The sequence below is a fragment of the Salmo salar genome, chromosome ssa10, assembly GCF_905237065.1.
Source record: "Salmo salar chromosome ssa10, Ssal_v3.1, whole genome shotgun sequence".
NCBI lineage: Eukaryota > Metazoa > Chordata > Actinopteri > Salmoniformes > Salmonidae > Salmo > Salmo salar.
In genome coordinates, this window is record NC_059451.1 from 63,155,209 (window position 1) to 63,169,840 (window position 14,632).

Sequence of the window (14,632 nt, forward strand, 5' to 3'; positions counted from 1 at the left end):
CACGCCAGCCCAAGACCTTCACATCCAGCTTCTTCACCTGCGGGATCATCTTAGACCAGCCACACGGACAGCTGATGAAGCTGTAGGCTTGGACAACTGAAGAATTTCTGCACACTGTCATGTCAGAAACCGTCTCAGGGAAGCTCATCTGCATGTTCGCCGTCCTCATCAGGGTCTTGACCTGACTGTAGTTCGGCGTCGTAACCAACTTAAGTGGGCAAATACTCAACTTCGATGGCCATTGGCACGCTGGAGAAGTGTGCTCTTCACAGATTAATCCCGGTTTTAATTGTACGGGGCAGATGGCAGACCATGTGTGCTAGGGTTGCCAACTTTCTCACTACCAAATAAGGGACAAAAGGTGGCGTGCTAGTGCTAGTGCACGGTGCCACGGTGGTGTGGGTATGGTGTTGTGTGAATGAATATACAGTGTATATCATATTCTTAATCAATTGGAAAGGTAAAACATTTTTATATTCCATTCAGTCTATAGCTTTACTAAAACTGTATCATTATGTAAACTTATGTGAATAAACTTCAAAATAAATGATCAAAGAAATCACAATTTGGACCTTTTCACAGCAAAAACAAATTTTTACATTTAAAATGGAAAAGAGGGGCAAGTCACTCACCAAGTCTACTTTTTCCATAGATATTTTTTGCTGCTCTTGACTGATTCAAGCAGTCCTTTTGCATAGCCAGAGAGAAGTCCTTACATGACAAGTCACAGTTCACAGATATTTGAAGTTCATTTTTGATCAGCTCTGTCACAGAGCCTCTGTGCTGCATCTTTTTCTTGAGTCTGACCATTTAATGGTCATCAGAGAGAAAATCCTCTCCACAAATGCATTTGAGGCTGGCACACTGAGGACAAATGAGACAATCCTGAACATGTTGATCAAGTAGGCTTTCCCTTGGTTTTGGAAAACTGCCACCCACTTCTCACTGGTGGATTTTGTGGTATCCTGTCTGGCTTTCTGCATTTCCTCCCGGCGAGCACAAAACTCTTCATAGAGTTGGTCCATACTGACTGTCTCTGTCATTTTGAGAGCAACCCCCACCTGCTCCAGGCCAGTGAAGGAGAGCTCCTCATAGGGGCTGATCGGTTTCAGTTTCAACATTACATTTTCTGGTGAGAAATCAAACCACTTGCCAATGTATGTAATGACAGTGTCATAGAACTTCAAAGTCCTGTTGCTGCTTGGACCTTTGTGCCGACAATTTTGTCCATCAGCTGCTTGGTCTGGTATCCAAAAAGCTGTTCTGTTTCCGCTGAAGCATCTTCATTTTGAAATTTTGGACTTCCTTGTAAACATCTGTGATGCAGAGCGTTGTTTCCTCCAGCTTTTTTACGAGTTGGTCAAAAACACACCCCACGTTGTGGTAAAAGCACAGATAAATCTCAGAAGCTTCCGTTTTTTTCTTCATACTCAAAAATAGTCTTCAGTGCCACAGGACAAGTCCTCCCAAGGGACCTGAAGTACGAAGTAAGAGCTGGTCAGCTTTGCAGGAGACGATCGACAGCTGGATGAAGAGAGCCATCGTGTGCAAACATGTCGCAGAATTTCACTCCATTCAATGTCAACAAAGGCAACAAAAAATACACGCAGTTCCTCTCTTCGGGAAGCAGATACTGAAGTGGCTGTAGATCTTTAAAACAATTGTCTCAATATCCACTGACAGCTGATCGCAGGCGTGCTTGCAGGCATTATGAGCTATGTGTGCTGGGCAATTAGCTTTCAGAATGCGATTGTTGGCACTGCTCAATAACTGGTAAAAGGAGAGGTGTTTTCCAAAGTTGACATTGGCGTTATCTGCTGCATAGGCTGTGATGTGTGTAATATCCAGTTCATGCTTTTCCAGACAGTATTTGGTCCTAAAACATTCATTGTAATCATCTCCGCTTTCGTTCTTCCCAAGTGCATGTTCTTCACAACATTTGAGTCATGAAACAAAGCACCGTTGAGCTTAACAAGACAGTCAGTGCTGTTGTAGCTCAGTCTGTGTTTAACCGTATGGTACACATACGAGGCTTCACTTGCCGCGATTTTGTTATTTTCACGAAGAATGCACCGATATTGCTGGCACCCTTAGCTAGCGTGGCCTTCTTGTGCATTTCTGTGGATGCATGCTGAGTTTGGTCACTCTCCCCTCTGTGGCCAATTGAAAATTCCTGACGGAATAAAGTACAGAAAGCTTTCGTCGAGTCACCACTGACAGCCTTAACCCACGTCTTTTTTGCTTCCCATTGTTTGTTGTAGCGGCACAGTCTTTTCTTTTTTTGCAGGTTTATCCATATTTCCTTGATATGCCAAACCGACCGAACAACAACAGAAATTACTTTGCAGGAATTGGCGCGTTTACGCTATACTGTGATTGGATGAATATACGGGACAAGGGAGGTCCTGTATGGGACAAACCAATTTAGCCCAATATAAGGGACATCCCGGCTAATACAGGACAGTTGGCAACCCTAGTGTATGGTGTTGTGTGGGCGAGCGGTTTGATGATGTCAACATTGTGAACAGAGTGCCCCATGCTGGCGGTGGGGTTATGGTATGGGCAGGTATGAGCTATGGACAAGGAACACAATTGCATTTTATCGATGGCAATTTGAATGCACAGAGATACCATGACGCCCATTGTCGTGCCATTTTATCCGCCAGCATCACCTCATGTTTCAGCATGATAATGCATGGCCCCATGTCGCAAGGATCTGTACACAATTCCTGGAAGCTGATAATGTCCCACTTCTTCCATGGCCTGCATAGTCACCAGACAATGTCACCCATTGAGCATGTTTGGGATGCTCTGGATTGATGTGTACAATAGCGTGTTCCAGTTCCCGCCAATATCCAGCAACTTTACACAGCCATTGAAGAGTAGTGAGACAACATTCCACAGTCAATCAACAGCCTGATCAACTCTATGCGAAGGAGATGTCGCGCTGCATGAGGCAAATGGTGGTCACACCAGATACTGACTGGTTTTCTGATCCACGCCCCTACCTTTTTAATAAATATCCATGACTAACAGATGCATATTTGTATTCCCAGACATGTGAAATCCATAGATTAGGGCCTAATGAATTTATTTAAATTAACTGATTTCCTTATATGAACTGTAACTCAGTAAAATCTTAGAAATTGTTGCATGTAGTGTTTATATTTTTGTTCAGTGTATGTACAATGACATAATCCAAACATTAGGAGTTGGAGCTTAAAAGCCCTACAAAGGCATGGCGCCTCACGTACATTGCTTTGTTTTTTTGTTAAATGTCTGCGCAGCCAACATGCCCACACGCTCTATATATGTAATTTATGCTATGATCCTCCTATTCTATGGAATGCCCACCCCCCTCATATGTTATGTCTGTTAAAATGTTTTATTTGGTTCTTCAATGATGGAACAGATGAGATTAACTTTCATTCTATACAAGTAGAGACCAACAACATTTAAAGAGGAGCTGGGTTTGAGAGGCCTATGCTTCCACCTACTGTAGTAATAGCAGAGGTGTAGGCATCGTGATAAATAAGAATACACCATTTTCCCTTATATCCCAGCAAATAGACCAAGACGGTGATTTTCTAATGTTGAATTGTACCTTACATGGTGAAAAATACACATTGATTTCATTGTATATCCCACCAGGGGCAAATCTGGTGTTTTTAGATGGAATTCAAGCTTACAGAAAGATCAAATCCAGACAGGAACTATTTAGCAGGTGAACTAAATCATACATTTGATAAGATTGGCAGATGTGTCATTGTACCACAATTAGAATCCCTCCAAAGCATCATAGAGGATCTAGATACTTTTTCTAACCTCTCTGGATTAAAACCAAATGATAATGTATTGCATTACAACAAAATTCAACTTTTACATTACCGTGTAGTTTACGAATAAAATGGTCTGATGGGGATGTGGACATACTCGGTATACATATCCAGAAAGAAATAAATGATCTCACTCCAACACATTTTAATAGAAAGTTAGCAAAAATAGATAAGATCTTGCTACCATGGAAAAGAAAATACATGTCTATTTGTGGAAAAATCACCCTGATTAACTCTAGTCATATCACAGTTTACCTATTTGCTTATGGTTTTCCCTACACCTGCTTTTTAAATTAAATGAACATTATAAAAATATTCCATTTTATTTGGAATGGCAAGCCAGACAAAATTAAAAGGGTCTATTTATTTAACAGATATGAATTCGGAGGGCAGAAATGATTAAATATTAAAGCATTATAGACCTCTCACTAAAGGCATCAGTCATACAAAAGTTATACTTAAATCTGAAATGGTTCTCTAGTAAATTAGAAAAAATCGCTCACCCCATGTTCAAGAATGGCCTTTTTCCTTTATTCAGATTACAACTGCTCACTTTCGGTTATTTGAAAATGAACTAATCTCCAAAATATATATATATATATATATATATATATATATATATTTTTTTTTTTTTTTAAACAAACCTTAGAAAGTTGGTTGCAATTTCAGTTTAATCCACCTGAAAAGACAGAACAAATAATACAACAAATATTGTGGTTAAACTCAAATATACTAATTGATTAAAAAAGTTTAAACAAATAAAAAATAAAATGTTTAAAGGTATAATCTTTGTAAATGATATCATAAATAGGACTGGTGGAGTTGTCACACATGCAGCAAAAACAGACATATGGAAATGTCTGCTCTACCAAAAATTACAATCAATTGCAGCATTACCACAAAAATTGAAGAGGCAAGTGGAAGGGGGGAAGTAAGGAACTTGTCTGTTGGTCCTGCATTAAAGACCAAACATGGTTAAAGAAAATTGGGATAAATAAAAATATATACCAGTTTCATTTAAGGACCAAAAAATTGACAGCTGTGCCATATAAATGGCAAAATAGTTGGGAAGAGATTTTTTTATGTACCGATTCTATGGCACATGGTTTATGAATTGACAAGCAAAACGACGGCAGATTCAAAACATAACATTTTTCTATTTAAATGATTATGCAAAATTCATGCAACCAATGGAATGTAATATATATGGGGGATACAATCTTCCCAGCTCTGCAGATTCTGCTGTGAGGACGCAGAGTCATTAGATCATTTATTTTAGCACTGTCCATATGTAGCTCGTTTTTGGTCACAGGTCCAGGAATGACTGAAGAATTGCAACATTAACCTAGAACATAGCTGCAGATAGCAATACTGGGTGATTTGAAAAGCCATAGTCAATCAATCAATAATATAATTATTTTAGCAAAAATGTTTCTTTAATTTATCTCATAGTAGAAGCTATGAGTATAGAAAGGTTCAGTACTTTTGTGAAGCATCACAGCACAGTTGAAAAATATGGCAAATAGAAATCCAAAATGGATGGTGTTAAGAGATAGATGGGAGGGGTTGAATGGAGCTGAAGGGTGGGACTAATAACAACAAAATAACAAATGTAAAACATACAGGGCCTGTCAAATGTTTATAGGTTCAGAAATGTTGTGAAATAGCACAGTTTTCAAATATAAATCAAACTGGGTGGACATCATAAATAGAGGAAGGCCAGGACTATAAACAAACAAAATATAACTATTGTAAAATAGATTGCGTCTGTAAAAGGTGTATAGTGTGTGTAATATGTATAAACTGAAGATAGAAGCGTAAGTGTTACTGTTTATTAGTTTACTCCAATTGGGTGAGGGGTGGTAGGGTTTGCAGGGAATAATAAAGGTATATTCTAAAAAGTGTATGTATGTGCATGCATACATACATACGCACACTTTTTAGTTATTAAAACTCGTTTTTCAATCTAAGTGTATGTAAACTTACAACTTCAACTGTACATGTTTAAACCAGAATATAGCGAAGAGGATTTGAAACAAAGAGTTCGATTTAGCTAACGTTAGAAGCTCAGCAACAGTCGATGCCAGCACCAAGAGGGCAGGTGACAAATACGGTGCCTAGATAGTTTTCCTGCAAGCCACCTATAGTGCATTCGGAAAGTATTCAGACCCCTTGACTTTTTACACATTTTGTTACGTTAAAGCCTTATTCTAAAATAGATTAAATAGTTTTTTCCCCCTCATCAATCTACACAGTGTTACTGTGTACCCCATAATAACAAGGTAAAAACAGGTTTTTAGAAATGTTGGCAGATGTAAATAAATGTGCTAAAAAAATCTAAAAACCTGTTTTCGCTTGGTCATTATGGGGTATTGTGTTTAGATTGATGAGTAAAAAATGAATTTCATAAATTATAGGATAAAGCTGTAATGGAACAAAATTTGGAAAAGGTCAAGTGGTCTGAATACTTTCCGAATGCACTGTAGATAGCTAGCTAACTTTAGTTTATCTACTGAAACCCATATTGTGTATTGCTGGCTAACTTGCTAGTGTGTTACAGTGGGGGATTACAAAATATATATATATCTGTTTCCTAATTCAGCTAGCTAGGTAGCTACAATGTTACAATCAGCCACCTATAGTTAGGTTTACCGGCAATTGTTAGTACATGACTGGAGTTGGCTAGCTAGTAAGCCTGGCACCTGCTAACTTGTGTAACATCAGCAACTGTAAATCATTTGACTATCTAGCTATATAACATCATTGATGAGGGTTGACATTGGTTAGGATTATGATCTTGGATGCATTTCAGTCTCACCAAATATTAGGCAAGATAGGATTCCAAACAGATGCAAATAACAACTATTGCATATCCAGGAAGTTAGATAGCTAAGTTTACTGCCAAACAGTGAGGAGAAACAATAATACTACAATTTAGTGTTGTAAATCTTTAAAACTGAAGATGGTTTTACTATAAAAAATATTTGCCTAAACATGCCTGATAGCATTTACCTACAGGTCTGTCTTGTCTGTCTGTCCTCGTTTGTACAGTCTGGTCACTGTGCAAAGGTTGAGGATTATGCCATATTTCTTTCTATTAGGCTAGATATTGTTGTAAATGTCATCTCTGTGCCTGTGCACATGTATGCATGTTCAACTAGTCTACCCTTATGTTGATGTCATGCCGGCACAGTTCAACTGTCGTTCCAACTGTACAATAACAGTATATATTTTTTTGTTTTTTGTCTTACAGACAATACTGTGTAGTGCCTGGGCTTCTTCATGGAGTGGAATCTAGATACAGAATTTCTTTGCCTGCGTGTGTCATTGTAGCAGAACTGCATCCTGTGATCTGTATCCCTTTCAAAGGATTAGACATAAATCTGGATTTCAAGCAGATGACTCATGAGGAGCTGAATGGCAGTTTGATCATGACAACACTCCTCCCACAGCTTTACAAGTATTCCCTGAATTTACTGTATGTTTCTTTGGGATGGTAATTTTATCATGACCACCTTTCCCGTCATCTGCTGTGATCACAAGTTCTCTTAGCTACAGTTTATTACACCAGATAATGTTATTTAACTCAACATTTTTGGTGTCCAATACTGGGAGTTACAGGATATGTACTGTTTGGTGTAGCACAGAGAACTTTCAACCAACCTTAGCGATGTCGCCTTCGTCCTCTATTCGGGGAAACGGGAGTCTCATAAAATGTATGTTTCCAGTTGCAAGGGGGCAGTTTGAATTTCGAAAATGCTACGTAATTAAAATAAATAGTTTTTTAGCGTCATAAAGTCATCCGACAATATGTGCGCCGCCATCGTGTCTATTTCAAGTCTTCTCACTCATTGATCGAGACAGGTCTCTGTCAACATGACATGCAGCACTTTGGGGTGGACACCCACCTGTCTCCATCAATGAGAGAAGACTTGAAATAGACAAGATTTCGGCAAAAATCTTTGGGTAAAGCACGTTAACTGGTGTAACATGCAGACTACACCATGCGCGCATGTTGATTTTTGTCCATCCACACCAGACGCGATCAGGACACGCAGGTTGAAATATCAAAACGAACACTTTAACCAACTATATTTTGTGGACAGGTCAAAACACATATGAAACTGGACTGAAGGCAAAACAATTGCTGGTATCGCGTCACTTCTCAGCTGTCATCGAAATGTATTCCCCATCAGTTCAGCCTGAAAATCCCTCTGACAATCTTTGCTCACCTCATCATTCTTAATAGCCGCAAGCCACAGGCAGAATCGGGGTGAATTTCTGGTAGGTAGATTTGTGAAGGATAACTCATCTTCGCACGTGTTTGTAATTGGCTTAGCCAGCAACAGAACACCACATGGGCATGATGACAAACAGTAAAAAAAAATGTTGCCTAGAGAAGTTCTGAGATTACTGTGTGTTGGTCGTTCAAAGTAAACAATGCCATTATTCAAGTTTGTGGGCACGCCCCCTCTACCTAGCGGGCGGTATCAGCATATGCTATGAATGCCAGACTTTGTGGTTCACTATGAGCAGACCAATACACAGTGAGTCAAAACTTCCCGATTCTTCCAGTGAAATTTAAATGTTCTAGTTTGTGGTTTGAAGAATTATGATGTTTATGATAACGTAATATTGTTAATATAGTAATGACTCTCTGCCATGGCAAAGCCATGATGAAATTCCCTTTAAGTGTAAAACTAACAATGACTCAATAATCCATGCTTTCCGGGAATGCTATAAAGTAAAAATATTATTGGCGGAGCTAGAAAGTTAGCTGTCAGAAGTATTACAATGTAAATGTACTTTTAATCCATCTGTCTGTATATTTCAAGACATGGTATATGGGGGTGTAGTGGGACACCCAATGGGCTGGACGATTCTCTTCTCATCTATTATCTTGGGAAAAAAACGTAGACTAAAAACCCTGAATATCACTCAATCCGCCATCATTAACACAATGGAAAAATCGAATGATTTGTTATTGAAATGGAAACGGGCGACCGAGGAAAAACAAATGTGTGCAATCTTTTGAGGCCCACTGCAATCTTCCTCTGTTCTTCAGAAATACAATTAATCAAAATAAGACCACTCTTGGTCACTGACAGACTCCACTTTTCCCAGTGCATACTGGGTGCATACCATTTGACGCCTCAAACGGTTTTCCCACATATGCATCCTTACTCAACAAACGTATCCCAACAAGAAGCGATTCATTATCCTTTACACACGTACTCCAATTATAGAACATTTTCGTTCCAGCTTTCAATACTACTGTTGTCCATTCGTCTTCACCAAATTTGCATCGACTTCCGCCATCGCTATTGGCTCCTTGATTTGTCGCTAGATGACGTTCTGCCATTACTGTGCCATTGTCGCAGTAGGGACCTGTGACATTTTCCATGCTGTGGTAGTCTGGGTACCCATATTTTTTTGAAATAGTTTTATTTTTATTTCCCACACCAGATGCAAACATATACACACGTACAACACTTTACAGACGCACACAAACAACGACTACATCTCATCTGCCGAGGCCGCATGCTCACACCCCCATCCCTAGTGCCTGCATTATTGTTTGCCACACGGCTTAAAAGAATCCGGACAACATACGTTTTGTGTTTCTAACTTCGGAGTAGAGCACCCGTCAAAGGAGTCATCTCAGGGGTGACAACTGATGTTCAGGTTGAATACGTGAAGAGAATTCTTGGTATAGTGGTGCCTGGCGTCTGACCCTCTGGGTGAATGGAGAAAAATAAGAAAGTCTGTCGGTCCTGTTGTTTTTTGATAAAGAGCAAATACCAACGCATGTGAAACTTGGTTATGTAAGATATGCTGTAAGAGCTTTCGTCCCCAAACCACTGCAGTGTAAGAATTGTAATGGATTTGTCCATGTTTCAAGTGTGTGCAGACGGACAGAGTATATTGAAGAACTGTGGGTAGAAAGACGACAGTGTTGCAATTGTGGTGGGGCTCATGATCCCGAGTTTCTGGAGTACTCTGTAAGGGTGAAGGAAATTGAGGTGGCAAAAGTTAGTGGTAAATCAAATGTCCTATGCGGAGGCGATTAAAATAATTGACAAAGCAAGTGATACTAGTGAATATATATGGTGGTGGATACACCACAGCCTGTAGTAAATGTTTGCTGCCAGACAAAAGATACCCTGTGTGTTAAAAATATGGATTTTTTTTGGGGACTCAAGGATTTTACATCTGAAGACTTGCAAGCACCGGAAGACCCACCCTCTCAGGTTCCCTTGAGCCTGTGTAGGGATCAGATCTGTTTTATTTATTTATTTATTTATTTAACAGAAAAGTTGAGTTTTTGGGGGAATCCTATTTCCGTCCCGCAGAGTAGGTGGCAGGATGCACATTAAATTGTTTGATCGACAATATACCATAGAAGTAAAAAATAAAAATGTCCATTTTACAATAGGCCTTTAATTTTGAAATTCCTGTGGATAAATGTGTTACTAAGGTTGTTATGAATAATACTGCAATAATACTGGTTTCATAACTTTATGTATGCCCCCTTCATATAAAGTGTTACCTAATAAAATATTACTGAATTTCTTAGACCTTGACGCAAGAGTTGATGTGTAATTTTGCATTGTTTGTATCCTCAGAGAGTGGTCGCCAACAACCACAGACGGGCCTCCGCCTCCACCAACCTGAGTCGTAAGCCCGAGCCTGCAGCTGGTGGATACCCCGGATGGGCTGCGGGACCTGGGCCACCTGGAGCTGATGAGCCGGGACCTGATGGACCCTGCCGGTGGGGTGGTGCCCTTCAACCGCTCCATGTCCACCGACTCTCTCAGCTCTATCTCCTCCATCGGCAACAATTTTGGGCACGACTACACAGTGGGGCAGCTGGAGGTGACCCTGGAGTACGAGGCCCGACCAGGGCCTGGGCCTGGGGTGCTCCACATCGCCCTGCACCAGGGCAAGGACCTGCTGGAGAAGGAGGAAGGGGACTTCCCCGGCTGCTTTATCCGGGTCACCTTGGTTCCTGAAGAACTCAACGTGGGCGTCACCAGGGTGAGTGTGTGTGTGTGGTAAGTCTTTTAGATTGATATTATCGTATTTTATTTTGGCTTTGCAGAATGGTTCTGTGATATCATATTTCACTGAAGATGCAACACTAATGATGTTCTGGGATCATTCTTGTAGAAAATGTTCTCAGAAACCCGACAAAAAGTTCTCTCTGTTTTGAATGGACAAAGCCATCGATCACATCATATCTAGTTAAGCTTTATTTATACAGCACATTTCATGCATGGAATGCAATGTGCTTTAGAGGAAAAAAAATAATAAAAAACAATAAATAAAATATGAAATATTTACTACACAACAAACATAAGATAAAAAGCACCCTAAGCAAAGCAAGATCTCTTTTAAATATGTCCACAGTTTCAGCCCCCTCAGGTTCTCTGGCAGGCTATTCCAGAGGCTGGGGACATAATAACTAAAGGCTGCCTCTTCATGCCTCTTGGTCCTAGACTTTGGGATAGTTAAAAGGCCAGTGCCAGAGGACCTGAGGGACCTACTGGGTACATAAATAAATAGCATGGCTGACATGTATTGGAGTGCACAATCGTGGTTTGATTTATAAACCAATAGAAGCATCTTAAAATGTATTCTAAAACTCACAGGCAGCCAGTGCAGAGACCTTAAAACCAGTGTAATGTGTGTGCTCTCCATCAGGTCTTGGTCAGTACCCGTGCTGCAGCATTTTGTATGTTTTGCAGTTGACCAATGGATTTCTTGGGTAGACCAGACAGGAGAACATTACAGTAGTCAAGCATGGATGAGTCTCTCTGTGTCAGACTTAGAGAGAAATGGTCCGCACCTTGGCAATGTTCCTCAGGTGGTAAAAAGCTATTTTGGTCACATTCCTATTGTGTGACTCTAAATTTAGTTCAGAATCTAAAATGACACCTAGGTTTTTTTTTTTTTTTACCTAGTGTTTTATCTTTACAGCCCGTGAATTAAAATGTGCGGATAGATTCTCTCTGCTTTGGCTCCAACAATAAGTACCTCGGTCTTGTCTTGATTTAGCTGAAGGAAGTTGTGAGCCATCACAGTATTTAAATCACTAATACGTTTACATTTGACATTTTAGGAATTTAGCAGACGCTATTATCCAGAGAGATTTACAGGTGCAATTAGGGTTAAGTGCCTTGCTCAAGGGCACATCAGATTTTTCCCCCCCACCTAGTCAGATCAGGGATTTGAACCAGTGACCTTTTGGTTACTGGCCCAAAGCTCATAACCACTAGGCTTATCCAATAGGCTACCTGCTGCCCACTACTACAGTCTAATAATGAATCCGTGGAGCTAAAATCCTCTGGTGACACAGAAATATAAAGTTGTGTATTGTCTGCGTAGTAGTGAAAATCAATGCTGTGCTTTCTGATAACGCTGCCAAGGGGTAACATATAGAAACTGAACAGTACCAGACCAAAAATCGAACCAGAACTGGAACTGGGGAGGCCAGAACTGGACCGGAGAGTCCAACCCACCTCTCCAGTCTCTCCAGAAGGACATCATGTTCAACCGTGTCGAATGCAGCACTTCAATCTAAGGACAAAGAGCTGTTTGGCATCTGTGTTGTCTCTAAAATCATTTACCACTTTAACTAACACTGTCTTTGTGCTGTGGTGGGTACAGAAAACAGATTGGATTTTTTTTTTTTTAATTACAGTTGGCACTTAAAAAGTAGTTATCTGTTTGAAAACCAATTTCTCCAAAATGTAGCTTAAGAAAGAAGGTTGGATGTTGGCCAAAAATTGCTAAGAGTTGAATAATCTAATAGACTTTTCTTCAGAAGGGGTTTCACCATAGCAGTTTTTAACAACAGCTTGCACTTCAGATATGCAATTAAAAACTGTTTTGAAGAAGTTGGTGGGGATAGGATCTAGAAGGCTTAAGTTGTGATATCACTTTCCTGACCATGTCTGTGTCAACCAGGGAAAATAAATCCACAGTGGCTTTGCATGACAGGCTAGGGCACATATCATCAAACTAATCATCAGGTCTTGCTTGACTGATAACCAGCCTAATGTTGATTATCTTATCTCTGAAATATGATGCAAACTCATCACATTTAGACGTGGAGGAAAGTTCACATAGGTTTGCGGGGTTGGATTTATTAGACCATTAATGATTGAGAAGAGCACTCAAATTATTCTGATTAATAGTGATCAAGTTAGAAAACTGAACCCGTCTGGCATTTTTAATTGCTTTGTTTTATAAGCCAAGTTGCTCTCTCAGATATCATAATGGACATTCAACTTTGACTGTCTCCACTTCTGCTCTGCCTTTCTGTAATTTCTCTTTAAATGATTAGTTTCCTCACTCATCCAAGGGGGCTCTCTGTTTGGATGTGGCCTTTTTCAACTTTACTGGAGCTATGGCATCAATGGTTACCCTTAATTTACTATTAAAGTTATCAACTAAATCATCACAAGACGAGTATAGGTGGTGGAGTGTTGTTCATACACTCAATAAATGATGTAGCAATGTCAAAGGTAAGATAGCGTTTCTTAATAATGCGTTCAGTATTACCCTGTGCTGTGGGCAACAAGGTTGTAAAAAATACACAGTGGTGATCAGATAAAGCAACGTCAACAATAGAGGAAATGTCAATAGAAAGCCCCTTTGTAATAACCAGGTCCAGAGAATGGCCAAGGTTATGGGTGGGCCCAGTAATGTGTTGAATAAAGTCCAGATTCATAAATTCAATGGCCTTGGAGTCAGCCTCTTTGTCAACATGAATATTCAAATCTCCCAACACAATGATTTTTATCATAGTTCTCAAGGACAATAGTTAACAGTTCAGATAAATCAGTAAAGAAATGGGGCAGTGCTTTGGTGGCCTATACAGGGTTATGGCCAGCACTGGTGGCTGATATTTAAACAGTATAGCATGATGCTCAAAAGACCCAAAGTCACAAAATGAAATGTCCTTACAGCTGAGAGCATTAGTGAAAATAGAGGCTGTCCCCCCACGCATTTTCCCTTTTCTGATAGAGTATGGAAAGTTGTAGTACGGGGAGGCTTCAATAAGGGCAACATTAGTCTGATGACAGCCATTTTTCAGTGAGAAACATGCGATCAACTTTGAGCTCAGTACTGAGGTCATTCACTGGAAAGGTTTTTACTTGTGATTGCTCTAACATTTAAAAGCCCACAGTCATTGAATATGGCACATGTGCCTCGAGGTAACCAATGGAATAACAACCAAATTATTAACGTTACAACCACGTTTTCTGACAGTCTCCAATCTATCAGAATGGTAGGAGATGACAGTTTGTATACTGTAAACTCACTAGAAGGTGGAGTTAAAGGAAAATAAATGAGGTTACTCACAATAACCATAGTGCCATTTCTACAGGAGTTCATATGCTTTACAAGTCCTCTGTTGCTTATTCTGACAGGGAGAACTGGAGCACTACCAGACCCTGTCCGTCACTCTAAAATAATAATCCTGGAACCCCTTCGGTTAGGATGAATACTGCCTCTTTTAAAAAGTGCTGGTTGCTCCCACGGCAAATCAAAGTTGTCACAAAACGAGACACTGGCCGCTGGCTGTTGGTATATTCCCAGGATCCGTGCTGACTCCCGGGGCTGTTAGGTCCGTCTCAAAGCTGTTTGATAGCTGGATCAGATCTTCTCGGATAGATGAAGGGTGGCCAGACTGCCTTCCCGATCTCATACGCCTTGTGAGTGTCCAGTCTCCCATGGGCCGCGGAGTTGAGCTGAACATCTGTCCATTGGATTGGGACAGGTCAACG

At 40.2% G+C, this 14,632-nt stretch overlaps 1 protein-coding gene across 1 annotated transcript in view; it reads left to right on the top strand.

Moving 5' to 3' along the window:
• Window positions 1-14,632, top strand: part of syt12 (synaptotagmin XII) — a 43,437-nt gene that overhangs the window by 19,148 nt on the left and 9,657 nt on the right. The window contains 2 exon segments of the mRNA XM_014123832.2: window positions 10,463-10,519; window positions 10,521-10,874. Coding sequence (XP_013979307.1) covers window positions 10,463-10,519; window positions 10,521-10,874 — 411 coding nt within the window.